Source organism: Quercus lobata, chromosome 7 (genome assembly GCF_001633185.2).
Source record: "Quercus lobata isolate SW786 chromosome 7, ValleyOak3.0 Primary Assembly, whole genome shotgun sequence".
Taxonomy (NCBI): domain Eukaryota; kingdom Viridiplantae; phylum Streptophyta; class Magnoliopsida; order Fagales; family Fagaceae; genus Quercus; species Quercus lobata.
Genome location: NC_044910.1, coordinates 41,701,217 through 41,728,456, shown reverse-complemented (window position 1 = coordinate 41,728,456; position 27,240 = coordinate 41,701,217). Strand labels below are relative to the sequence as shown.

Here is a 27,240-nt window from a genome sequence, read left to right as displayed (position 1 = left end):
TTGTCAATGTACCATTTGGACTCCTTTCCTATAAAGTGGGGCCCCACTAAATGTTTGGAACCTGAAGAGTAAGTTTAAGTTATTGAGTACTTTCAATTACTTGTGATTTTTTTTTTTTTAGATTTATAAGAGAGGTTTGCTCTTTTTGTTTCTATCATTTTTTTTTTTTTTGAGAATCATTCTGTTTCTATCACTTAATTGTTGTTAGTTTAATGTCTTTTTTTTTTTTTCCTTTCATTAATGTGTTTAATTGATTTTAGCTTATCGATGATTTCAAGTTCTTATAAACCTTAATGTTCTCAATAATGCAGTGGTGGGCTTGGTTCCCTATTAGAGCAAATGGTAGAGGTGTTGTGTCAGCACGTATCAGATGAGTCTCCAACTGTTAGACGGCTATGTTTGAGAGGACTAGTACAGGTTTTATATTTTATACAAACTTTAAAATTGTCATGTGGCATTGATTTTCTCACAAGTAGATAACTGTCAAACTATTTGTATTGTTCTTTTCCTTTTGTTTTTATTTTTTTTTTTTAAATTAAAAATTGGTTCCTATCACTATTTTTTTTTTTTTTTAGTGTTGAAAACTTTTCATGCATTGTTGTCTGATCCCAGTTCTGAAATAGGAACCTATAGTGTTGAGACTAGTATGATAACCAACTACACCATCCAGACATTCCTATCTTTATTTTTAATAAATTTTCAATGATCAAATTATTTCTTTTTGCTGAATAGTTGAACTCTGCATATACACTTGCTTGCAAATTTTCTGGCAGGCCCCACAGAATCATGGACGGCCAAGTACACTCACACGCCTTTTCTAGGCTCCATTTATTTTGGCTCTGTTTTATATGAAAATGGGCTTATGCATATAACTTTTTATGATGTAAACTGTTTTGTATTGAGAGAAACAGAACCTTAAGAGAACTGTTGTGTTAATTTGGTATCTAAATTTGGAAGACACATTGTACAAGCTGAGTTCCATACTAAAAATTTGATGCATAAACAACAGCATATTGTTGGGTTTAGTCCATTATATTTTATAAAAATGGATTTGCATTTGTGTATATGTTTCTCGTTTTCTTTCTTCTTAACTGTTAAGAAGTGACTTTTGCAAATTTTGCATTTCCAGATACCATCTATTGATATTCTACAGTATACAAGTCAAGTCTTAGGGGTAATATTAGCTTTACTCGAAGATCCAGATGAATCCGTTCAATTGACTGCAGTGTCATGCTTACTCATGGTGAATTCCCTTCATTGTGTGTGTTTCATAAAATAATCTCAGTGATTACATGTTTATTTATCTTGTACACTGCTATCTTGATTAATTTGTTTTGCACTCTCTTTTGACATGTCTTAGATACTTGAGTCATCACCCAATGAAGCAGCGGTGGAACCCATTTTGCTTAACCTTTCCGTACGGCTGCGCAATCTTCAAGTGCGTTCCTCTACTCTTTGGCATGTTTACTGAAATAAATTGTTATTTTGGTTCTTGGTATCTCCATTGTTATTGTCATATCGTGATTATCTGATGATATGTTCATATAGACATGCAATTGAATAAAAACATTCTATTGTAATTCTAGTTGAGAAACAAAGCAGCAAAGATGTCATCTTATATTGCAGATTTGCTTTCTTTCACTGCTATAATCTGCTGGTTAATTGATAGGATGTAAATGTGCCTTTACTACAATTTAATATTGGGGTGCAGGGTAGGAGTAGGGATGGCAATGGGCCACGTATTTCTTGTTCCCACCCTGCCTAGAAAAATCATTTCCCCTTGTAAGAGTAAGGTGGAGGAGAGGTCATGGGTCCAATTTGTGTAACTAACCAATAACAAAGAAAGTAAATTCTTGGTGGATGTAGCTTTCCCACAATGCCATTGTTGAAAGAGCTATGTGAGGACTGATTAAGATTGCACTTGCCTGAAGCTGTCCATCCCACCTGAGTGACGTTTTTTTCCTTCAAAAGAATATCCTTCATATACAATGTATTGAACTAACCCTTGCTAACCCTTGGTTAGTTTCTAACATTTTATCATCCTTGCTAATAGTCATGAACTTCCTTTTTATATAGGTTTTTGGTGTCTTATGTTTTGATGTGTATACTCTGCACTGTTTGGAGTAAGTCAGAAGTTAACTACCTTTTTTCAAGAATAATTAAAAATAAATGCAAATACTGATAGTTAACTAAAATGTGATTATAAATAACAGTAGATCATTAGAGTTACATAATGGCAATATGTCCCTATAAGTCTTTTTCACTTGTAAGTGGAAATTTAAATGGAATTAATCTTGAAGTGGAAAATGTGGCGGTTCATGGAAATTTCCTAGATAAGGTTCATACACAGGCAAAATGGCAGCTGCGTTTATATGCAAAATGATAGGTAACAACCAGCGTGTTTATCTATATTCAAATTCTGAAAGAATATCCCATGAGCACCTATTGCTCATTTATAAAGTGATTGTGCAACAGGAGCTAGCAGCTTTTAGTTTATTTCTTTTATACAATGTTGGGCAAGTATGCAAATTGAGGCTATTGATGGTTTCAATGGTTTGTAGCATCTGTATGTTGGTAATTTTCACCTAGTGGACTAGAACATAGAAACCTTGTGTCATCATTGGATACTCTAGGAAATTGGAATGTTTGCCTTTTCTTTTCTTTTTCTCTTTTTTTATTTATTTAATTGTTAGTTAAAAACTAACTATAAATCTTCTTTAGGAGAAGAGGAAAATCTCCAAAATATTTAAAATTCTGGGACATATAGTTTTACATTTATAGATCTAGTAGAAATGAATCAATTCATAGCTTTTTTTTTCCTCATCCTGTCATCCAGATCAGGAAATGAGAGTATCAACGTCAGAAGTTCAGAACATGAGTAGATCTAAACCAGTGAATCATATTGCATTTTCTATATGCAGTTCAATGTTAAAGTAATTTTGATTTTGATACAAGATTGCATCTTGCTTGGAATATGCTTATTACTATACAAAGATAAATAGAATCCTAATCTATATGTTGGGTACAGATGTGCATGAACATGAAGATGCGAGCCAATGCTTTTGCAGCATTTGGAGCATTGAGCAACTATGGATTTGGGGCACAACATGAGGCATTTGTTGAACAGGTCTTTTATTGAGTTTGATTTTACCAGCTAATTTCTTTTATGTGTGCGTGTTGTTGGAGCTGGATATTGTAAATCCTAGTGGAATGTGTGTTTTCACTGTTTTGTCTCATTGAACCCTTGATCCATATTGTCCTTTTGTAATTGGCAATGACATATTTCCAATGATTGTAATTCATTTTTCTTTCCCTTTTTTTTTTTTTTTTTTAATTTTTAATTTTTAAAAGTTAAAAAAAAAAATGGTAAGTTAAATGTGAACTCATGTTTGGTCTTGATTCTTAAGACTTCTCCCGTCACCCTGTTCTTATATAGATAGGAAAGGCCATTTGAACTAGAGCTTAACGATTGGTTTGAGCATAAAACATGTGTGCACAGGGTATTGTAAAAAATCACTATTATGAGTTTCTATTATTATTACCTTTACTTGTTGAACATATTTTTGACATTTTCCTCGTTGATCATATTTTGAATTACAAAGAACATGCTATGTTTTTATTTTTCTACACTTACTTACCTTGATGTCAATCATTTGTAATGCATGGTGGATATAAATTTCAGATTTGGCATTTTTTTTTCACCTTCACCATTCTCAGGTACATGCTACCATCCCTCGATTGGTTCTACATCTTCATGATGATGATATTAATGTTCGCCAGGCATGCCGGGTATTTATTTATTTTTACTATTCTTCCTCTGTTCTCTTGGCCTGAGGCCTGTTGGAGATTATTTAACATAACCTACCTCTCTCTATCTCATTAACAGAGTACTCTTAAACGAATGTTCAATTTGATGGAAATGGAAAGATTGTCTGCTCTGTTCAATACACATTGTTTCAATTCTGATCACCGGTACACAATACCTGATCCTAAAATGGTTTGAGTTTTAAATAAAATATGAATACATCATTTAATGCTTCATTGTGATGGAAACATAACATTATAGTTCCTCATCTATTTCAGAAGTGACTATGAGGACTTTGTCAGAGATCTATCAAAGCAACTTACTCAACATCTTCCCTCAAGAGTTGATACTTACATGGCATCAACAATACAGGTTCACAGCTGAAATACCTCATATTAAATAGGATGTAATACTGCCTTCGATCGTATAGTATTTGATTGTAACGTGATGTTAGGTCAAATTCAGATGACCTCAGTCTTAGCTCGGGTTGGAAACAATTAAATCCTCCCTCTCTCTTCTGCCTTCTCCCATATCTTATTAAAACACTTGACTCATTTTCTTGAATTTCACCACTCTTTAGTGCAATCATTGTTCTATATGCAGAGCACCCACGATCTTAGCTCACTCATCTTCGATTGATGTCACCTCTAGCTTTTCGTGAATGTACATGTTTCAGATATTATCTTCTTCTTTTTTTCTTTTTCTTTTTTTCATAAGACTTGGCATCTTAACATTTAGCCCTCCCATGTTATGGATTTTAAATGCTTAGGATAAACATGACCAAAGAATATTTAATATTTAATATCTCACCTGTAGCATACTCACACAAATATTCATTGATTGAACTTCATAATTCAGTCATGATTGCTAGCCTATAGCCTTCTTGTAATTTTTTTCCTTTTGGTTTAAGAAAATTGTGCTTTTGTTTTTTTTTTTTTTTAGTTGCTTTCCTATTCTTTTTCTTCATTCCAATCATTTCGGTATATTTATATATTTAAGAAAAAAAAAATCTGAAATCTAAGTTCATCAACTTTGAGATATAAGTTTATGCCACTCGAACCAGGGAAAGTGCGTAACTAATTAAGTTAAGTGGTTTTTTAGGGATGTCTTACCTTTTGTTTAAATGTGAAGCATATGCATATCTGAGTTGTTCACATTTTGATTTGGCAGGCTTTTGATGCACCTTGGCCAATAATTCAGGCAAATGCTATTTACTTCTCCAGTAGCATGCTATCTTTATCAGATGATCAGCACATTTTAGCTCGATATTATACCCAGGTATTCTCAGATGTAGGTACTAGCTGTTAGGTGTTATGATTGAACATATTTACAGAAATCGATTCCTTTCTTTCAGGTGTTCACAATATTGGTAGGCAAATTGAGTCGCTCAACAGATGCAATTGTTAGAGCAACATGCTCTTCAGCTTTGGGTTTGCTACTAAAATTCTCCAATCCACTCTCATGGAGAGTAGATAGCCTTGATCGCGTGGACTCAAGTCGAAGAGGTCATGATTTGTAGTCTACTAAGAAGTAGCAATGTACGATGGAAGTGAAAATGATAGGCTTGACTTGCGAGCTCTGAGACCTGCACCATTTAGATCAAATGCGTAGTGATTAATTTGTCTAATTCTCTATTGACCACAAGCCAAGCTCTGTAGTAATGTTCATAAAATGTACAATTGTATGCGATTTAAATTCATAGTGAGCTTAAGTTGGGCGTGGGCGTATTTAGGTTTGTTGTATGAGTAACTATAGTGTTGTTATAAAATTGCATAAGGTGTACACTGGGTGCTCCAAAATAATTTCACCTGCCTGTGATTGTGGGTTGTGATGTTTTGTTTTATTTTTCATCTGTTGTATTTCTTTAATTTGATTATATAAATTATTATTCATTGAAAAAGAAAAAGAAAAAAAAGAATGGACTGCAGTTTCTCAGGAATTTTAGATCACTTGATTATACTTTTTTATAGGACGTGTATTGGATTATTCAATTGTCCTCTTTGCAATCTTAGAAAGCTTTGCTTTCTTTCTTTCTTTACTCCTTTGTTTTGTCTTCCAACAAGATCCTCTCTAATTCTTCCTTCTTTCTTCATTCAATAGTTGAGAGATTTGAATCAAGAATATCCTCATTTTAAACGCTAAGTGGTGTCAATTAGTTAAGCTACAAGGCTCTTGACAGATTTTTTTTTTTTCTATTTTAAATTTTCTTTATTTTGTTTATTTCACAATAAAATATATATAATAAATCTATTTCAAATGAGGAGGGCCTATATAAAACATATTATGTACCCTTTACTACTTATAATAATAATAAACTTGACAGGTTTTCCTCTTTAAAGAAATTAAAGAGGATAATTTCACAAACATAAATGGACAAAATATTCTGAAATAGTAAACTTGACAGTTTTCCTACAACAGATATAATAATGACAGATCCCCCTTTAAAAAAAGAAATTTCACATGATAAAGAAATTGATCATAGTAAACATAACATTTTGAGTTTAATTGACAGGGTTATTTTTCAAAAATGGCATACAGAAGTCACTCTAGTAATTAATAAAGAATTCTCTTTGACAAAAGTTGCTTTGATAGATTCTGGAGTTGACATGAATTGTATACAAAAATGATTAATACCTTTAAAATATTATAAAAAATCATCTAAAAGATTAACTCAGGCCAATAAAGAAGAGCTGATAATTAATTATAAATGACTTAATGTTCACATTTGTAATGACGGATTTTGTTTTGAAATTATTTTTAAAGACCTTTCTTCTAAAGTTATTTAAAAAAATCTCTTTATGGCTTTACTCATTTTTTATGACAGATGAAGGAATTAAAATTAATGTGCTAGTTTTAAGATTCACCTCACCCCTAATCTCGAAAGAAATTCATTCTCTTAATAAAGTCACTATCCTAAAAGAAAGAATATGTAGAACAGAAAGACATCTGTCATTTCTAAAGTCAGAAAAATCACTTGTTAACCAATTGATAGATAATATCATAAAAAAGTTTAAACCGGATATAGAGATAGAGATTTATTCTTATTCTTCAACTACTTTTTTGCATAGGCACCGACATATAGTCCAAACACCTTGTGAAAAAGAATTTAATGGAAAAGATATAAAAGATGAAACTATGCTTACTTTAGTCAATATGAATGGATTGACAGTTTGACAGATATACCAAGCAAGATTGTGATAAATAACATACTCATACTTTTTACAATAGTTTCAAATATTCATACAAAAGATGTTTTAATAACTAAAATCAACCAAACCACTTAAAGTCAATAATAGAAAGAGAAAACAAAAAGACATAATAATGAAATTGATAGACAACCTACCTAATCATTTAAAAAGACAAAAAAGACTATTTACTAAAATTGAAAGATTCTATAGACATACCTATTGTTTGTATTAAGTATAGAAAATATGGACATCATGTTACGGAATATGAAAAAGAAGAAAAAGCTAAGAAAGAAAAAGATAAGAAAAGATAGCACATAGCCATTTACTCTTCGTTCAACCTCAATTCAACTATTAAAGTTAGTTATTTCCAATCCAAAGTTAGCTGTAAAAAAAAGGTTACTTCAAATCCCTGAATTGGCTAAAGTTAGCAGCTTTAGCTATACATTATTCCAACCTTCAATTCTCCTCTCTATGTTCATCAATATGAATCAATTGAATGAACTTCTAACCCTTCTGACACTTTTTGAAAAATTAGTAGAACTGCTCCGAAGCATTTGATTTCCCTTTTTTAACGTAGTAAGTAGAGAAAAACAATTCTTTAATCATAGGTAACAAAAATAGAGCAACTAATCCAATAGACAGAGCTGCAATAGAGCTTTGTTGATAATAAGACCATTTCTTTTCTTAGAGCCCCATAATCTTCACAATAAGCTATTGGGCTTTAGAAGTTAGAACAAGCCCAACTCAAGCTCAATAAACTGTAAAAACTCTGGACTCTCTTTCTTCACTCTCTCAACGTCTACAATGGCCACTTCTCGCTCCTTGTACCGTACAACCACCCAATTCTCCCAAACCCTTCTTCGCACTTTCTCTACCACCCCCAAACCCTCGCATCACAACCACCACCAACAGAGCCACAAGTTCCTCGAGTCCCATTCCTATGTCGGTAGCTGGTGGCACTCCGATCCGCCACGGGACCCCAAGGCCGCCGAGCGCAGGCTCGCCATGCTCCGCCGCGACTACGCCAAACAGGTCAAGCTTGTCCGCAAAGAGTACATCCGCGAGGTCGAGCTCATGCGCCTCGAGCAGCAGCGCAAGGACGAGGCCAGGAGAGAGGCACTTCGATTAGCGAACGAGGAAAAGAAAAAGCTCAAAGCCGAGGCCGCTAAGCTCCGAGCTCATGAGCGCGAGCTCGCCGAGAAAGAGTTCCGCCAAACTCTAGTACGCTTTCTCTTCTCTCTCTCTCTCTCGCTGTTTTTCTCTTAAATTCTTTATTTTGTGTTTGGTTGCCAAGGAAATGTTGAGTTTTTTGTTTTTTGTGATTTGTGTTTGGTTGCTGAGAAAATGTGGGAAAAGAGTTTTTTGAATAGTTGATTTCATGTTTGGTTGCTAAGGAAATTTTGGAAAATGTGGGGGATGTGAGGGTCTTTAAGTTTTAATTTCGTTGTGATTTATGTTTGGTTGCTGAAAAAATGTGGGAGAAATTTTTTGAATAAGTTGAATTGTAGGTTTCTTCATAAGTTGGGACAGAAGTTTACGAAAAGATTTCAGTTACCATTTTGGACTCTGGAGTCTTTACAAGTGTTTATTGTACAAATGCAGTTGAAGGAAAGAGCTGAGAAGCTTGAAAATTGGAGGATGAAAGAAACAAAGAGGGAAGAGAAGAAGAAAGAGAAGAAAGAGTTGCTACACCGGAAGAGTTCCTTGTGGATCGATGAATCTGAATTGGAAAAGAAGATACTCGAGGCTATTGTGGATACTACACCCCTCTGATTCTTTCGCTTTCGTTTTATATTTTTTTTTATTGGAATACCTTTTGATCTTTTAGTTGGAATAATCTTTAAGAAGATTTTGACGCCTCGAAGCATTTTTTGTGCTAGAATATGTAGCTTAGTCATGTTTTGTGTATTGGTGTTTGTCAATGTAGCCTTTTTAGTTTGCAGCTTTGTTTGAATGGTTACTAAAAAAAATTAAGAGATTGAATAGATTTCATTTTGAGCTTTCAGTATGTGAGTGCATGCACTTGGTAGCTTTTATGCAAATATAACTGATCCCTTCGTACTGATTTAATTTTTACTGAAAGAGTTAAGAACAGTGGGGCTTATAATACGCAATCCATTTGCATAGAACTGTATAGATAATACTATCTGATTGTGCATGTGCTAATAGATTATGAGAGATTTCATATATACTTTTTCTATTTATCAAAATTATAAAATTAAGTGGAGAGGATGGGAGAAGTCAGGCAGAGCAGCTACTGCATATGTTGAGACAAATTGATCAGTATGTTTCTTCATCTGGGGAGTACAATAGGAGATGAGGTTGTCTTGCAGTGCATTAGATGCTTCTTAAGTTTTGAATGGTTTGCATCAGTGGATATTGTGCAGCGGGCTGCCATGGAAGTTGCATGCATAGCAAGCAAGTTGACTGTACTGTGCATGGGAATTTTTCCAACTTACCACGTAAAATTGTTTGCCGAGAGAGTTTCCCAATTATTTGCATGATCCTTTAGCAAGGGAGCAGTTGGCAACTCAGATTCTGACAGTAAGCATCTGATGTCCATGATTAGTGTAAATTATGTATAATTTTCTATATGTCAAAACAAATATGCAAATTGAGGTGTGCACTATTCTTAAGAAGCAAAAAGAAATGGAAAGGGAGCCTCTAGAGGCCTTTTATTGTTCTTGCTTTGTCTTTGAAACCTATTGGATTTTCTTTTTGTGAATGTAAAAATTGTCAATTTCTTTACTTTTAAAAAAAAAAAAATTGTCCAGTTCTTTGTAAGAGCTGCAAAGTTAGTCAAATGACTCAATTTACACAGCACATGGCATTTACATTATATACCTATCAAAAAATATGCTAAGCTGTACTCTTTGCAGTTTAAATTTGTACCTTACTGACTAATTGTATTACATCATATGTTTTATCAAAAGGGTTTAAACTTATTGAAAAGGTGAACATATTCTCTCTTTTGATAATTAACCTTGTGAAGATAATGGTATTATTGTGATGTTGATTATGCAGGTTGTCTATCATTAATGCTGCGGAGAATGGTTCATCATTTCCTTCAAAAAGAAGGGACCAAATGATGAGAGGCCCGAGATGACAATAAAGGCTTTGTTAATTCTAATCTTGAACTTCTTGATATTCACGTATGTTACTTATTTTGTCAAAAATTTTATCAAAAAAAAATATACTTATCAAATCATTATGTCTTGGTCTAAAGCTACCAGTTATGGATTACTTTGTTCAAACTCATTTGACTTTTCCTCTCTAAGTATGCTTCTGTTGGCCCTTGCTTTAAGCACCTGCACTACCTTGGTTTCTGTGGAGCCAAAGGCAATGGTTGAAGCATGAAATCATGTGATGAAGGTATAATTTTTTGTTAAATTGGATTATGCATCACTAACAATGGGAATTTTATTCTAAAAATTTTGTTTTTTAATTCATAAATCTTTTGACAAATTCAACCGGCAATCCTTGGGTTCTTTGCTTTACCAAATGATCTGGTGGATGTTGTCAATCTCTTTAATGACAACCTTGTCACTCTCTTATTTGCAATTCTTCTGTCTTCTCACCTGGTATTCTATAATCAAAGGTCTTTGCTTTTCTGACTTGCTTATTACCTTGAAGCATTAATGTTTCTTCGTCCCTAGAAGTTTTGGTAAAAAAATGCATTCTATTAAGTGATGACATATTTTGCTTTCGCTGTCACATTCGTCTAATATCTGAATAGAGTATTTTCATAGAAATAATATTTGGTTCCATTTTTTGAATTCTATATTTTTAATGAATTATAAAATTTTAATTGAAGTGTATTATTGAATTGTTCAAGGTTGCTTTTCTTGAATAAGGAGTACCAATTCTGTGGAAGCACTCCCAGTTGCTGAAGTTTCTTAACCATAAGTGTGTAATGTGTCACTTCTTGCATACTATTTTTTTTTTTTTTTTTTTTTTTTCATACTAATGCTTTTAAGCTTGAACACTATGGCTGTTTCATAGGTCTTTCAGCATGTGTATGCATGCACCTGGTAAATTTTATTAACATATAGATGGTCCCTTCGTACTGATCTAATTTTTACCGAAAGATTTTTTTTTTGAGAAACAGTGGGGCTTATAATACGATCCATTTGCACAAAACTATGTATATACCTCGTGTAATTATCAAAATTATAAGACTTAGTGGAGAGGATGGGAAAAGTCGAGCAGAGCAGCTATTGCATATGTTGATTGTATGTTTCTTCACCTGTGGATTATCAGAGAAAAGGTTGTTGTCATGCAGTGTATGAGACGCTTCTCATGTTTTGGATGGTTTGAATCAGTGGATATCACTTCCCAATTATTTGTTTCTTTTACTATCTTCTGTTTCTTTTTCTTTTCTTTTTTTCTTTTTTAAAATTCTTTTCAACTTTTTTTTTTTTTTTTGAGAATCAATTCTTTTCAACTTTGTACTGCCTAGTCGTGAAGCATTGTCATGTATCTTCCACATTGTGCAGAAACTAATTCTGAACATAGAAACGTTTCTGCTCAGGTAAGTGATTGGCAGGCAGCTTTAAGAGTTGGTTCTCAGTATTAGTTTACTGACAGTCATTTATATGTGCAAATGTATAAGCTGTACAAGTATACTTCCTGATTTTCTCTTACATCTGGTTGAAAATGTCATAAACTTTTGTTTGGGTAGATCCTTGATTAACTCTTCAGCATATCTCATTTATTGAAAAACTCTTCAGCATCTCTCTCACTTCCAAGGCCTGCAGCTTCTAAATTTTCTGTGGAAATAGAATTTTCCTATGATGCTTTGTCCTCCTTGAGGCTGTATAGCCTTCTTGTGGAGTGTAAGTTTGTCTGGCATCTCTTTGTATTATTTTTATGAGATTAAATTCTGTAAGGTTGTGGTGTAAAATCCATGTTTTATTACTCCAATCCCAACAAGTCACATCATCTTATCACATATTTAAAAATAAGTATAATCATACCCAATCAATTCTAATACCCATATATAAATCCAGCCAAATTAGAAATTTATTGAGATATTATTAGGTGTGTTAGGATATATTGAATTTTAAGTAAAATACTAACATAACAATCTTTTATGGAATAGTGTAAAACATGAGTTTTACACCCCTATTCTTACCAAATTCGAACTCTATTTTTATCAGCTACCCATTTTTCTCTTCTGAAGCTTTGAAAGTAAAAATGTGAAACAAGTATGATATTTTTGGTTTTTCTTTGTGCATAATTAAGATGCATCTCCATCAGAAGTATTCAACAGAGTTATTTCTTCTCTATAATTTGTTGACAATGGATGAGGTAACTTTAAAAAAATAATTTCTCAAATGATCAGAAGGAAGTGAAGGAAACTCGTGGATGAAATGCATTCGGATTAGTGTGAATAATTCATATTTGTCCTCTTCCTATTCCGCACCAAAAAAATCTCTTTTCAGTATAGTGTAGGAAACATGGTACGAGTAAATGCTCTATGTTACCATTTACTGCGGCTGAAACTTGAAATGCAGCGTGTGGAATAGCTCCAAAAGGAAAGAGGGCGATGTGAAGAGAAAGACAGCTTGCAGAAGTAAATTGTATCCACAGAATGACAACCCGCAGAAGTAAACTGTATCCACAGAATTGTAAGTTCTATCTCTAACCTTATCATCTCCGAATGAGCCAGAATGCTTATGTAGGCTCTTACACCATAAGCAGGTGCCGTGTCTTTTGTCATATTTAAAAGAAACTAGGAGCCTACTTTATGGAACAAACTCTCAGTCTATCCTCCCCAATTGCCATGGCTTCCCAAGCCCACCAGATTCACTTTGTCTTGTTTCCTTTAATGGCCCAAGGCCACATGATCCCCATGATGGACATTGCTAGATTGTTAGCTCAACAAGGTGTGATAATCACTGTAATCACAACCCCAGATAACGCAACCCGTTTCAAAACGATTCTTGCTCGTGCTGTTGACTCTGGGCTCCAAATCCACATAATTCAACTCGAGTTTCCAAGTGAAGAAGCAGGATTACCAAAAGGGTGTGAGAATATCGACATGCTACCTTCGCCAGACTTGATCTTTAATTTCTTCACTGCAACTAGCATGCTACAACAGCCAGTTGAGAAATTGTTTGAAAAGCTGACACCCCGGCCAAGATGCATCATCTCTGACATGACTTTCCCATGGACAGTGAATCTTGCTAGCAAGTTTCATATTCCAAGGATTTCTTTCCATGGAACATGTTGCTTTTGTCTCTTTTGCTTGCGTAGTTTGCACATTTCCAAGCTTCTTGAGAGTATATCCTCTGAAACTGAGTACTTTGTTGTGCCTGGCTTGCCTGACCAGATTGAAATTAAGGTAACAAAAGCCCAGTTACCGGGAGCTCTCGCTACAAGTCTGAAAGATTTTAACGTACAAATGAGGGAAGCTGAAATGGCATCCTATGGGATAATTATGAATACATTTGAAGAGTTGGAGCCTTGGTATATCAAAGAGTACAAGAAGGCAAGAATGGACAAAGTTTGGTGTGTTGGCCCTGTCTCACTATGCAACAAAAACGACTTGGATAAGGCTCAGAGAGGGAACAAGGCCTCAATTGATGAGCACCAGTGCTTGAAATGGCTTGATTCAAGGGAACCAAACTCTGTAGTCTATGCTTGCCTTGGAAGCCTTTGCAATCTAATATCTTCCCAATTGATAGAGCTTGGGTTGGCCTTGGAAGCATCAAAAAGACCATTCATTTGGGTTATAAAGGGGGGAGATAAGTTGCAAGAATTGGAAAATTGGATTGCAAAAGACCAATTTGAGGAAAGGATCAAAGGAAGAGGCCTTATAATTCGAGGTTGGGCTCCGCAAGTACTTATATTGTCACACCCTGCTATTGGAGGATTCCTAACACATTGTGGTTGGAATTCAACTTTAGAGGGGATCTGTGCAGGCATTCAAATGCTTACTTGGCCCTTATTTGCAGACCAATTTTTGAATGAGAAACTTGTTGCACAAGTACTAAAAATTGGTTTTAGGATTGGGGTTGAGGATCCTTTGAAGTGGGGGGAGGAGGAGAAGATTGGTGTGTTGGCGAAAAAGGAAGACATTAAGATAGCCATAGATAGGTTGATGGATGAAGGAGAGGAAAGAGAAGCAAGACAAAAAAGAGCCAAAGAGCTCAGTCAGATGGCAAAGGGAGCTGTGGAAGAAGGGGGGTCTTCTGATGTCAACATAAAACTTCTAATCCAACATATCATGGAACAAGCAAGTGGTGGAAATCCAAACTAATGTATCAATGTAAAAGTCAGGGAAGGATTTTCTTCATTTCATTTTAAACTGCTTTTTGTTGTCCGATATATTACAAAGTTTTGTGACTTAGGTATCACAACTAGCACATCCCAGTCTCAAAGGATATTCCTAGTAGTCTATCACTGACAGTGACATCATAGTTGGTATTTGCTATGAGGTTGGAAAGAAGCTTTTTTATGCATATCCGAAATATACATTTTAAGTGTCAAGAGTCGTGTAATTTGCTGATATTGCTTAATTCTCCCATATGAGAAAACTTGAATTCAAATCCACTCTCCCATTTGTTGTAAAAAAAAAAAAGGGGGCAATCAAGTGCATTTTAAATATAGCATGCAGCTATGCAACAGCTTGACAGGACATCTTTGTTGCATGACGGTTAGTATTTATCACTGATACAAAATTTTTGTACCACTTTCTCCATCTTCTCATCCAAAAAAAAAAAAAAAAAACCAACTATTTTGTCATTATGGTAACTAAATTTATGGTTTGCAATTTTTATTGTTAAACACTCCACTATTTCTACTTTTTATTAAGGATAAAATTTTGTTACCAAATTAGTTGTAGCCTAAAGCTACAATTTTATTAAATATCTTTTTATTGGAGGTGGATTTTGACAAATCTACTATTAGATTATATTTTCTTCTTATATCCTTCATGCTTGCAAAATTTTTAGAAAATTATAGATCAATAGTTATGTTATCAATAAATTGTTTAAATTGCAAATTTTTGTAGTTTAAAATTGTGCAAAATAATATTTGATTGGCACAAAATTTGACATATGTATCAAAAGCATAAAGAATATAACATTCCAATGATTAGATTTTCAAAATATGTAGTAATGTTAATTTTTTTTAAAGGAAGTTGTAACCTTAAGTTACAACCAATTTTGTAACTAAACTTTTTCTTTCTATTAACGGTATATTCATTTCTTATATATTCTAAACTTTTTTAGTGTGTATTTGTTAATAAATTGAAATATACACAGTTAAGTTAATTTAGTCCTTGAAAATTTTAAAATGTACCAACCGCGTCATATATACTTAAAAAAGTATTATAGGTGTTATTTCAATGAACTGGTATACTACGAAAATGATTCTTCATAAGTTCAATATGGGAATTGATAAAGCATTTACAATTTTTATTGTTTAACGTTTTGATGTACTTTTTAAGTTATACTAGTCACATATGGAAATTTTGAATATTTGTTTTTTTGTTAAGTGAAAAATGAAATTAGTAGATGAGAGTTATGTGTTAGTCCCAAACTTTTCTTAAAATGGACCTAAGTGGATTGAATAGACCAAAGTAACCTGAATTAGACCAAAATGGACTAAATTGACCCTAATGGACTTAATTGGACTAAAATAAACTAAAGTGGACCTAAATGGACTACAGTGAACCGAAATGCATTGAATTGACCAAAGTGGACCGAATTGGACCAAATGGACGGAATGGACCGAATTGCTATGTTGATGTTGCTCGATAGGAGTATATCAACAATTAATGCTATACGTTAGTTTTTAAATATTATATAAATATAGATGTTATATGGGGAATTTTCTTTTGAGAATTTTTTATTGTTTAAAATATTTTAATGTAATTTTTCAATTATACAGGGAATTGATAAAACAAGAAATTTGGCAATCTTTAGTGACAAAATCAACCGTGTCACCCCATAGTGGTTTGTATATGTTTATAGTTATGAGTGATTCCGAGTTAGGGATGATGAATTAGTACAATAATGCGATAGTTAGAATGGAAAAAGGGATTTGAATCCAAAATGTTTTGAAAATAAGATGCCAACCAATTGTCATGTTATAATTTGGCACTAAAGAGTTCCAAATTTATCTCTTAAAGCAGCCCACCATTTTGGCTTTGTTTTTCTTGATAAAATTAAATGGGTGTCCACTGTCCCGTGCCCACTGGCCACGCCTAAAAAGTAAATAAATAGACAACCCAAAAAAAAGAAGTAAATAAATAAAATGGTTGTCGTTTTTTCAAAAACGGTTTGTCTTATTTTCCAAAAACCGTTTCGTTTTGTCATTTTGCTCTCCAAAATCATTGTCTTTAGCATTGTTCCTTTCAATGGAGATGGCAAAGAGTTATTATTATTATTATTATCCACAAGAAACTACTTCTAACTTCTACCTATGAGGTCCACATCGAATAAACCAATTAATATGCTTATGTATTCTCTTGCATCACAAGCAAAACTTACTCAATAAAGAGAAGCTTATCTAGTATTATATATATATATATATATATATATATGTGTGTGTGTGTGTATGTATGTATGTGTCGGTCACTTAATTTGTCTACCTCTAGATCATGCCCATGGCCTCTCAATCCCAACCGCTTCACTTTATTTTGTTTCCTCTCATGGCTCAAGGCCACATGATTCCTATGATAGACATTGCCAAATTGTTGGCACAAAGAGGTGTGGTTGTCACCGTGATCACCACAACACATAACAAAGCCCGTTTCGAAACATGTTTAGCTCGTGCTATTGAATCTGGGCTCCAAATCCGAGTGATCCCACTTGAATTTCCATGTGAAGAGGCAGGAATACCAGAAGGGTGTGACAATCTTGACAAGCTGCCTTCATTAGAGTTGGGCACGAATTTCTTCACTTCAACATGCATGCTACATCAGCCAGTGGAAGATTTGTTTGAGAGGCTGACACCACAGCCAAGCTGCATAATCTCCGACATGTGCTTGCCGTGGACAAGTGATATTGCTCTCAAATTTCACATTCCAAGGATTTCTTTCCTCGGAGGAAGTTGCTTTTGTCTCTTGTGCTTTCACAATTTACGTGTTCACAAGGCTCAAGAGAAGGTATCCTCCGAGTCAGAGTATTTTGTAGTGCCTGGCTTGCCTGACCAGGTTGAATTTACTAAATCCCAACTACCTTTTCCTAGAGATTCAAGAATGAAGAAACTTAGTGAGCAAATAGCAGCAGCTGACTCAGCCTCATATGGGGTCATTGTAAATACTTTCGAAGAGTTGGAATCAGCATATGTCAAAGAATACAAGAAAGCATGGGAAGATAAAGTCTGGTGTGTTGGCCCTGTTTCGCTTTGCAATAAGGATCGCTTAGATATGACTGAGAGAGGTAACAAGGCCTCTATTGAAGTGTATCAATGCATGAAGTGGCTTGATTCTCAGGAGCCCAGTTCTGTAGTCTATGTCTCCCTTGGAAGCCTATGTAATCTAACACCTTCGCAATTGATAGAGCTTGGGTTGGGTTTAGAAGCGTCAAACAGACCATTCATTTGGGCTATAAGGGAAGGAAATGAGTCAAAAGAATTGGAAAAATGGGTTTTAGAAGAGAGGTTTGAAGAAAGGATCAAAGGGAGAGGCCTTTTGATTTGGGGTTGGGCTCCACAGTTACTCATATTATCAAATCCTTCAGTTGGAGGGTTCTTAACGCATTGTGGTTGGAATTCAACCATAGAAGCAATATGTGCTGGGGTGCCAATGCTAACTTGGCCACTATATGGAGACCAGTTTATCAATGAGAAATTAATAGTGCAAGTACTAAAAATTGGTGTGAGGGTTGGGGTGGAGGATCCTTTACAGTGGGGTGAGGAGGACAAGATTGGGGTGTTGATGAAGAAGGAAGATGTTAAGGGGGCCATAGACAGGCTAATGGATGAAGGAGAGGAAAGAGAAGAGAGGAGGAAAAGGACTAGAGAGCTTGGGGAGATTGCGAAGAGAGCTGTTGAATTTGGGGGATCTTCTTACTTCAACTTGATACTGCTAATTCAAGATATATGCAACAAGCAGAATATGGCAAATCAGCCTAACACACTTCTATTATAAGTGATGGCCATCTAATGTAAAGTGCACAATTTGTTATAGGTAATTTGTTTACATTATAGCTGCTGCTTATCTTAGATATGAAAGAAGATTACAGTGCAATAATCTTTCACTTCCCATTGTTTCACCAACAACTTAGTGCCATAGTCATCTACTCAAATTATTAAAAAGAACTGTCCTTTTTTTTTTTTTTTTGGTTTGAAATCCGGGTTTTTTGTTTTTTGTTTTTTTTTTGCTAGGTGACAATTGGCATAGCAATTGGCATAATCTTCGTTCAGTCTGTTCGCATCTATCAATTATAAAACATACTTGTTGTAAATCTTGGTCAATTCAACATTAAGTTTGCTCCACGTAATGTTAGTTGGGTCTCCTCAAAAAGGAGTCATGATAAGATTGAAATTTATTATGGAATCAATTGACTTTTTATAGGAACTTGAACCATTTTTAGTCATGAATACATATATTCATTTAAATTTTTACGTGGCATTTAAAAAATGTAAAATATTTTTTTAATGGTCACGTCAATATTTAATATGTCAATAATACATTTTATTTACCATGTAAGTAATTTTCATCAGTAAGATAATGGTAGGGACCAAAATATAATGCATTTTTTATTTTAAGGTTTAAATGCAGTAAAACTAAAAAGTATAGACCAAAATAGAAATATGGTCAAAATGTAAGGAACAAAAATGCATTTACTTCTTAATACAAGTAAGACAATTCAGCCATGGTTCAATGACTTATGTGCTGTTCCTTAAGTTTTCTTCTTAAAATTCTGCCATGTGACTTCTTAATTAAAAAATACACTTCTATCATATAAAAAAAATTCACATGGCATAATTTTAAAAGGGAAACCTAAGAAACAGCACCTAAGTACTGTACCTAAGTCTTGCCCTTAATTAAAATATAGGACCCATTCAACTTTGTATTAAGGGCACACTTAGCTTATAAACAAATCATTTCCTTAAAAGCAGTAGCTTTAAACACTGGCAATTTGCTTCTATAAAGAAAGGAAAAGAAAGAAAGACTGGCAATCAACTGCAACTTGCTCTTCTTCAGCAACCAAACCACGAAGCCAAAAGACATATAAAAGTCATGGCCGGCTTGCATCAAGCATGATATTGTATATTAATCATCGGTGTGCTCATCACGTCATCTGCACGATTATCAGATAATACAAACAAGTAATAAGAATATACTAAAGAGGCACAAAAAGAATCTCTATAGTATTCATCTAACAAATTTGAACCTTAGCCATTTCAATTTTTCCAACACTAGCTCTAGCTCACAAAAACATCAATGGCATTTCAATCCCACCAGCTTCACTTTGTTATGGTACCACTACCATGCCCAGGACACCTTATTCCCACAACTGACATGACCAGACTATTTGCACAACGTGGTGTTATCATCACGATTATAACCACACCTCTTAATGTCATCCGAATCAAACCAATCATCAACCGTGCCATTGATTCTGGACTCCCTATTCGACTAGTCCAACTCCAGTTGCCACTCCATGAGGCTGGCTTGCCAGAAGGATGTGAAAACATCGATACAGTCCCCTCGCGTGGCTTATTTAGGAACTTTTTTTATGCTGTTAGTAAGTTACAACAACCACTAGAACAAATACTTGAAGAGATGGAACCTAGTCCAAGCTGCATAATAGCTGATAAGAATCTTGCTTGGATAGGTGACATTGCTACCAAGTTTCATATACCAAGAATTTTATTTGATGGAACAAATTGTTTCAATCTCTTATGTTGTCATAATATACTTGCATCCAAGGTCAATGAGAGTGCTAGTGTCTCTGATATAGAGCCTTTTGTTGTTCCTGGTTTGCCTGATCGAATTGAATTAACTAGAGCACAGTTACCTACGAACTTGAATACAAGCTTGAAGGATTTCAAAGATCTTCATGAAAAGATAAATGCTTCTGAAGAAGGAGCTTATGGGGTCGTGGTTAATAGTTTTGTTGACTTGGAACCAGAGTATGTTAAAGGGTATCGCAAGGCAAAGGGAGATAAAGTTTGGTGTATTGGGCCGGTGTCACTTTCCAACAAGGCAGACTTAGACAAGGCTCAGAGAGGTAACAAGTCCTCAATTGATGAAAACCAGTGCCTCAAGTGGCTTGACTTGTGGCCTCAGAACTCTGTTGTTTATGCTTGTCTTGGAAGTCTTTCTCGCCTTACATTGTTACAACTGATAGAGCTTGGGTTAGGCTTAGAAGCGTGTGACCGGCCATTCATCTGGGTGATTAGAGAAGATAAAAATGGGGAGATTGAGAAGTGGATAATTGAGGATGGCTTTGAAGAGAGGACAAAAGGGACGGGCCTCTTGATCCGGGGTTGGGCTCCACAAGTACTAATCTTGTCACACCCTGCAATTGGAGGATTTTTGACACATTGTGGTTGGAATTCAATGCTAGAAGCGGTTTGTGCTGGTGTGCCAATGGTAACATGGCCTATGTTTGCTGACCAATTTTTTAATGAGAAGTTATTTGTTCAAGTACTGAAGATTGGTGAGAGAGTGGGGGCTGAAATTGGTATTCCATTAGGGGATGAAGAGAAGTTTGGGGTATTGGTGAAGAGGGAGGAAGTTAGGGATGCTTTAGGAGAGATAATGACTGAAGGGAAAGAAAGGGAAGATAGACGAGAGAGAGCAAGAAAGCTTGCAGAGATGGCAAAGATAGCAATAGAAGAAGGAGGGTCTTCTTACCTTGACATTGCATTGTTAATTGAAGATATTAGGAAACTATCCATGGGACTTAAGCCTAAGTCATGAGACATTTGTGGCTGCACTATCTAAAATATAAGTAGCTTGTGAACTTTCCTTTTCTTTTTATTTTTGTTTTTGGTTGTGATCATAACTCATTATCAACTTGTTGCCTTCATTTGTTGGTGTAATATTATAACTTATTAGATAGAATATATGTACAATTCTGAAGGTGCAGTGACTTATAATTTTGAATTAAATTTAAATATATGTGTATTGAATTTAAAATTTTTATTGGGAAAGATAAAATTGTTTGGTCTGCATTGTCAATGTAGTCATGAATTTGAAATTAATTGGAAACTAAATGTACTATACCTAAAAGTTGTATCAAGTTTTATCCTATATTAACTTTTACTAGGCCTATTGGCTAATAATGGAGGGTACACCACTAACATCCCAAATATGTAAGTGTCACCATTTATGATAAGGTACGAATATGATCCTTTTCCATTAATTATAATCATCTAAAACAAAAAAACTCTATCTTCTTATTTATCTTAAAAAAATTATCCTCTCAATCTGTTATAAAATGGAGGGATCATCTTATGGATACAATTTTCATTTAAATCTTATAAGTGAAGACCAAAATCTTTCTAATCTAGGTTGACAAGTTTTCACTCCAAAATTTGATTCATATATTCTCATATGTAAACATGGGTGAATATAAAAAATAATAATTAGAAACATATTAAACTTCGTATTGAAGTCCTTGAAAAAAAAAAAAAAAAAAACTTCGTATTGAAGTTGAATACCATACAAATGTTCATTTTTTATATTTTTGTCTACTCTTAAAAGAACTTTGTAACAATATTATTTGATAGAGTATGGCAAATTATTCATTTTTGAATACTTAAAGAGGAAAAAAGAAGAATACTATATTTTCTTACTTCTTTAATGTAATTTATGCTATTGTGATAAAATGAATTTATATAATGTTTACATTTTTCAAATAAGTCATGAAAATTTCGTTGTTATGAAAATATATTGAAAATGAACAATTAATTTTTTAGAATACGATAAAATGATCCATTGAAATTTGTATATGATTTTTTTTTTTTTTATTGCGAATCATAATTTTTACAAGAATTAATAACGAGTTTGGTAAGAAATTTTGTATTAATAGTTTACGATGGGCAAGAGTCAGTTTTATATGGTTTAAGAGTAATTTAATTAAAAACAAGACTTGCTATAAAATTAAATTAGAGTATATAAAATCTAACTAGAATTTTGGATATTTTATTTTTCCTTCACTTTGATGTATTATATAGATTTATAAGAACCTAAGAAGCACCTTTTACTCTGCAAGTAATCCGCCAGTAATTATTATACGTGACCACCTGGTACCCTGGCCCATAGCCTTAAATCTATAAATGATTATTGTCATTTTTCAATGAGAATTCAGCTCTTTACCTCTATTTTGAGACATTAGGTAGTCAAAGAATTCTTTACCCAAAGATACTCACACCCCTTTTCTTTTTCTCTGTTGCGGTGTGTCCAAGTGAGATGCCATATGAGTGAAAGATGTTTTTCTTCTTGAGAAGTTTGAAAGAAGTTGATATACTTTTCTCATATTTTCTAAATCATCATCTTTTTTTTCTTTTCTTTTTTATATATCTATATAATATTATTATCAATGCACTCCATTTAAATTACATCAGCAACAGTGTAACATTTCAGTCTATTTTAATTTAATTCGGTCCATTCAATTAATTTCAGTCTAGTTTGATCAATTTTGGATTAATTGGACCATAAATTGATTCTTTTTTGTAGATTTCATTTTCAATTATGGCTTAAAGATTCTTTATTTTTCTTAATTTTTAGGTTGAAATATATGAATTTTTGTTGGCCAAAGTACTCTTTAGTTTTGGGCTAAAAAATAAAAACAAAATAGACATTGAAATTAGAGATATGGCCCCCCCCAAAAAATCAATAAAATGATAAAAATTCACAAGATTACCTTAAAATTCAAGTTTCAATAATATAGATATTATATTTATATTTGGAGAAAAAAAAATGCTACAACTATAAACTTATATAATATTTTAAACTTAATGTACCATGATACATGTGTTTCATGGAATGGGAGTGTACAATTTTTAAAAAAATATTTTTAGATATGTTCAAATTAGTCAACATATTATGGTATGTTTGAAAAAATTCTTTTTAATAACATCTACTCCATTTATATTACTACGAATTTTTGTTGAATGGAAAATATATTATATGTTCAATTACCTAAAACTTATAAAAATAGAACACAATTTTAAATACAAAGTTTACATTTCTTATAAAATAATAATATATTAAGTTTTTTCACGCATCCTATGAGTTTGCAACTAACTTATTTAAAATTTAAGATATACTTTTCCTATATAAAGTTTGGTTTAGGCTTGATTTTTTTTTCCTCAAATTTAAAAGGTTTTAATTTCATCTTTGAAAACTTTAAAAAGTATCAATATTAGATCCTTGAAATTTTAAAAATATATAAATTATTTTTTTCAATTTATCTGTTAGTATATTTATTCTAAGCATCCTACATTTTTAACTTGTAGCTTCACCACTTCATCCATGGGATATATAATTCTTTTAACAACAAACGGACAAAATGATAAAATTGATATCTTTAAAATATTTAAAACTAAATTACAACATTTTAAATTTTGGTGACAAAAAAATACAATTCAACCTTGTGCAAAAAAACATTTACCATCATTATTATTATTATTTTTGAGAAAGTATATTTACCATTATTAGAAATGGCATGTCGACTAGCTATATTCATAATTAGCCCACCACTTTGGTAGTACCCTAATTTTATTTTATTTTTTATAAAATAATTGTGTTAATACATAAAACTGGCTGTCATTCCTCCACAAACGATCCATCTTTTGTCGTCATTTTTTGTCTATTAGTTCTGGCTCTTTTTCCTTAAAATCATGGACAGCAAGCACCCAAGTCTCTCTCAATATTCACGAACACTCTGGCCTATTCTCTACTTTCAGTTGCTTGATTCCTATTCCTTTCTACTATGATCTTTTCTATGCTCAATCTACATGTGAGAGACGTACACTACTTCAGTTTTCGATCGAGGTGATGGTTTAATATTATCCACAAGAAACTATGCTACCTTTGAACCACATAATCTCTCAGAATAAACCAATATGTTTATCAGCTTATGTAAGCTCTTGCATCACCAGTAAGGCGCCAATGGGGTGTCTCTCTAGTTTAAATCTCACTATTATGTACAAGAAAGAGAAGCTAGCTTATATAGTAAATGACTGTATTTCAGCCTCTTTATTCGTCTACCCCTAGTTGCAAGCCATGGCTTCTCAATCCCAGCCACTTCACTTTATCTTGTTTCCTCTCATGGCCCAAGGCCACATGATTCCTATGATAGACATTGCCAAATTGTTGGCACAAAGAGGTGTATCTGTCACTGTAATCACCACAACACATAACGCAGCCCGTTTTGAAACAAGTTTAGCTCGTGCTGTTGAATCTGGGCTCCAAATCCAAGTAATCCCGCTTCAATTTCCATGTGAAGAGGCAGGAATACCAGAAGGGTGTGACAATCTTGACAAGCTACCTTCACTAGAATTGGGCACAAAGTTTTTCGGTTCAACTAGCATGCTACAACAGCCAGTGGAAGAGCTATTTGAGAAGCTGGCTCCTCGACCAAGCTGCATAATCGCAGACATGACCTTGGCGTGGACAGCTGATATTGCTCTCAAGTTTCACATTCCAAGGATTTCTTTCATCGGAATAAGTTGCTTCACTCTCTTGTGCTGGCACAACTTAAGAGTTCACAAGGTTCTCGAGAGGATATCCTCCAAGTCAGAATACATAGTCGTTCCTGGCTTGCCTGACCATGTTGAAGTTACTAAATCCCAATTATCTTTTTCCAGAGATTCAAGAATGGAAGAACTTTGTGAGCAAATGGTAGCAACTGACTTAGCCTCATCATATGGGGTCATTGTAAATTCCTTTGAGGAGTTGGAGCCAGCATATGTCAAAGAATATAAGAAAGCAAGAGAAGATAAAGTCTGGTGTATTGGCCCTGTTTCACTTTGCAATAAGGACCACTTAGATAAGGCTGAGAGAGGTAACAAGGCCTCCATTGAAGAGCATCAATGCATGAAGTGGCTTGATTCTCAGGAACCCTGCTCAGTAGTCTATGTGTGCCTTGGAAGCCTGTGTAATCTAATACCTTCCCAATTGGTAGAGCTAGGATTGGGGTTAGAAGCATCAAACAGACCATTCATTTGGGTTATAAGGGAAGAAAATAAGTCAGAAGTGTTGGAAAAGTGGATTTTAGAAGAGAGGTTTGAAGAAAGGATCAAAGGGAGAGGCCTTTTGATTTGGGGTTGGGCTCCACAGTTGCTCATATTATCACATTCTTCAATTGGAGGGTTCTTAACGCATTGCGGTTGGAATTCAACCATAGAAGCAATATGTGCTGGGGTGCCAATGCTTACTTGGCCTCTATTTGGGGACCAGTTTCTCAATGAGAAATTAGTAGTACATGTACTAAAAATTGCTGTGAGTGTTGGGGTGGAGGATCCTGTACAGTGGGGTGAGGAAGAGAAGATTGGGGTGTTGGTGAAGAAAGAAGATGTCAAGGGGGCGATAGATAGGCTAATGGCTGAAGGAGAGGAAAGAGAAGAGAGGAGGAAACGAGCTAGAGGGCTTGGCGAGATGGCAAAAAGTTCTGTTGAAGATGGGGGATCTTCTCAACTGAACTTGACATTGCTAATTCAAGATATTTGCAACAATGGTGAATCAGCCTAACACACTTCTATGAGTCGTCACTGAGTTTTTTTTTTTTTTTTTTTTTCCCCCTTCATCTCATATCAAAGTGCATAAGTTTTTGTCCTATTGTTGTTTTTACATCATAGCTAGTACTTATCCTCTTTTTTGTTGTTGTTGTTGTTGTTGGTTGTGTAGCTAGTATTTATCCAAGATATGAAAGAAGATTCATTAAGCATGCATTTACAGTGTAATAATCTTTCACTTTACATTGTTTCATCAACATATATAGCGTCATATATAGTCTTATAAACATATCATCTATATAATATTTAAAAGTTTAAGTGTAATATTTATTATCACTACAAACTTATTGAGCAATATCAATGTAGGATTTTAGTTCATTCGGTTAGCTTGGTCCATTTAATCCATTTCGTTCTGATTCTATTGAGCAATATCAGTGTAGCATTTCAATTTATTCTGTCAGCTCGGTCCATTTGATCCATTTAGGTCCGTTAAGTCCATTGGGTCCACTCGAGTCCATTCTCTCTCTCTCTCTGAGAGTAGAAGAGAGTGCCTCTATAAATTATTAAGTCCTATCTATAAGATCAAATGTGTAAAGCTAAAATTGCATGCTCTTAAAGTCCTTAACAAAAGAATGCTATAATGTAGAAGGAATTTACTACTAAATAACTTTAACAATATTATCCAACAACAAAAAATACTTTAACAGTATTGATACTCTGGGAGGAGAGGTTTGTGTAAAAAAAAGAGTTACTTCATTGATAATTATGACACATTCTATGAGTAATGCTAGTAGGTTCATGATAAAATTACATTTTTCTTATATAATATTAAAGTATTGTATTTTTTTATTTTCAAATATAAGTTATAAATTTATTTATTTATATGTGCTTCCTTTTTTTAGGGGAATATCTGCCTCATTTTTAAGTCATTCAAGGCGAATAGAGGATGGTCCATTTATAAGGAACATTATAAACAAATTCCAATTATAAATTACATTATTTAAAAAATATTTCATCTTATATAATAATTGAATGTAAAATGCATTATGTTTCCTTGTGGGGAAAAACATCCTACAAAATTTTAAACACTTTCAAATAACAAATATAGATAGCTTAATTTAGAAAATCTAATATATTATATCAACTACACTTTATTAGAAAATAATTACTTCATTTTAAGAAGTATTTGAGACTAACACTTATAAATCTAATTTAGTATTTTCATTTTTCACTTAACAAAAAAAAATTTGTCAAATTTATCCGCCCATCAAGTGACTCTATGACTATTTAACGTGAACTTCATTGATTTCTTTTTCCTTGTTAGGTGAAGACAAAAAGGGGATCGAATCCTTATGATGACCATAATATGGGTTTGAAGTGCCACTTGAAAAGAGATTACATACATACATACATACATACATACATACATATATATATATATATATATATATAATATCAATTCAGAAAATAAAATGTCACTTATGTTAATATTTTTAATGCTACAAGTTAGATTTCTAGTGTTGACCCTTCAATAAAAATTTTCATATAATTTGGATTTTATATGCATTGTATTACTAAGTATTGAAGGCTATAGTT

General features: G+C 33.7%; 6 protein-coding genes across 8 annotated transcripts in view; all 6 read left to right on the top strand.

The window, feature by feature from the left end:
- Nucleotides 1-5,653, top strand: part of LOC115952602 (protein SHOOT GRAVITROPISM 6) — a 30,538-nt gene extending 24,885 nt beyond the window's left edge. For all 3 annotated transcript variants that reach the window (XM_031069776.1, XM_031069777.1, XM_031069778.1), the window contains 9 exons: nt 312-417; nt 1,130-1,243; nt 1,361-1,438; nt 3,029-3,127; nt 3,718-3,789; nt 3,887-3,972; nt 4,084-4,177; nt 4,976-5,083; nt 5,160-5,653. In XM_031069776.1, the coding sequence (XP_030925636.1) occupies nt 312-417; nt 1,130-1,243; nt 1,361-1,438; nt 3,029-3,127; nt 3,718-3,789; nt 3,887-3,972; nt 4,084-4,177; nt 4,976-5,083; nt 5,160-5,324 (922 nt within the window). In that variant the 3' untranslated portion in view covers nt 5,325-5,653. The remainder of the gene's footprint in view (nt 1-311; nt 418-1,129; nt 1,244-1,360; nt 1,439-3,028; nt 3,128-3,717; nt 3,790-3,886; nt 3,973-4,083; nt 4,178-4,975; nt 5,084-5,159) is intronic.
- Nucleotides 5,654-7,756: 2,103 nt separating this feature from the next.
- Nucleotides 7,757-8,998, top strand: LOC115953384 (trichohyalin-like). Its single transcript, XM_031071014.1, has 2 exons — nt 7,757-8,214; nt 8,596-8,998. Exons 1-2 carry the CDS (start codon nt 7,798-7,800, stop codon nt 8,764-8,766), a joined length of 588 nt encoding a protein of 195 aa, XP_030926874.1. The 5' UTR covers nt 7,757-7,797; the 3' UTR covers nt 8,767-8,998.
- Nucleotides 8,999-12,583: 3,585 nt separating this feature from the next.
- Nucleotides 12,584-14,550, top strand: LOC115953728 (UDP-glycosyltransferase 73C1-like). The gene has a single exon (XM_031071496.1). It carries the CDS (start codon nt 12,743-12,745, stop codon nt 14,255-14,257), a length of 1,515 nt encoding a protein of 504 aa, XP_030927356.1. The 5' UTR covers nt 12,584-12,742; the 3' UTR covers nt 14,258-14,550.
- A 2,036-nt stretch (nt 14,551-16,586) lies between these two features.
- Nucleotides 16,587-18,230, top strand: LOC115953774 (UDP-glycosyltransferase 73C2-like). The gene has a single exon (XM_031071570.1). It carries the CDS (start codon nt 16,604-16,606, stop codon nt 18,095-18,097), a length of 1,494 nt encoding a protein of 497 aa, XP_030927430.1. The 5' UTR covers nt 16,587-16,603; the 3' UTR covers nt 18,098-18,230.
- Nucleotides 18,231-19,396: 1,166 nt separating this feature from the next.
- On the top strand, nt 19,397-20,881 carry LOC115952061 (UDP-glycosyltransferase 73C4-like). Its single transcript, XM_031069150.1, has one exon. The coding sequence runs from the start codon at nt 19,397-19,399 to the stop codon at nt 20,879-20,881; it is 1,485 nt and encodes a 494-aa protein (XP_030925010.1).
- A 2,955-nt stretch (nt 20,882-23,836) lies between these two features.
- Nucleotides 23,837-25,860, top strand: LOC115951240 (UDP-glycosyltransferase 73C6-like). The gene has a single exon (XM_031068426.1). It carries the CDS (start codon nt 24,194-24,196, stop codon nt 25,658-25,660), a length of 1,467 nt encoding a protein of 488 aa, XP_030924286.1. The 5' UTR covers nt 23,837-24,193; the 3' UTR covers nt 25,661-25,860.
- The last annotated feature ends 1,380 nt before the right edge of the window (nt 25,861-27,240 follow it).

Bases quoted from the DNA above. Each gene is read 5' to 3' on its own strand.
- LOC115953384 (XM_031071014.1), top strand. From the start codon at position 7,798: ATGGCCACTTCTCGCTCCTTGTACCGTACAACCACCCAATTCTCCCAA. The intron at 8,215-8,595 runs GTACGCTTTCTC...GTACAAATGCAG, and splicing joins AAGAGTTCCGCCAAACTCTA to TTGAAGGAAAGAGCTGAGAA.
- LOC115953728 (XM_031071496.1), top strand. From the start codon at position 12,743: ATGGAACAAACTCTCAGTCTATCCTCCCCAATTGCCATGGCTTCCCAA.
- LOC115953774 (XM_031071570.1), top strand. From the start codon at position 16,604: ATGCCCATGGCCTCTCAATCCCAACCGCTTCACTTTATTTTGTTTCCT.
- LOC115952061 (XM_031069150.1), top strand. From the start codon at position 19,397: ATGGCATTTCAATCCCACCAGCTTCACTTTGTTATGGTACCACTACCA.
- LOC115951240 (XM_031068426.1), top strand. From the start codon at position 24,194: ATGGCTTCTCAATCCCAGCCACTTCACTTTATCTTGTTTCCTCTCATG.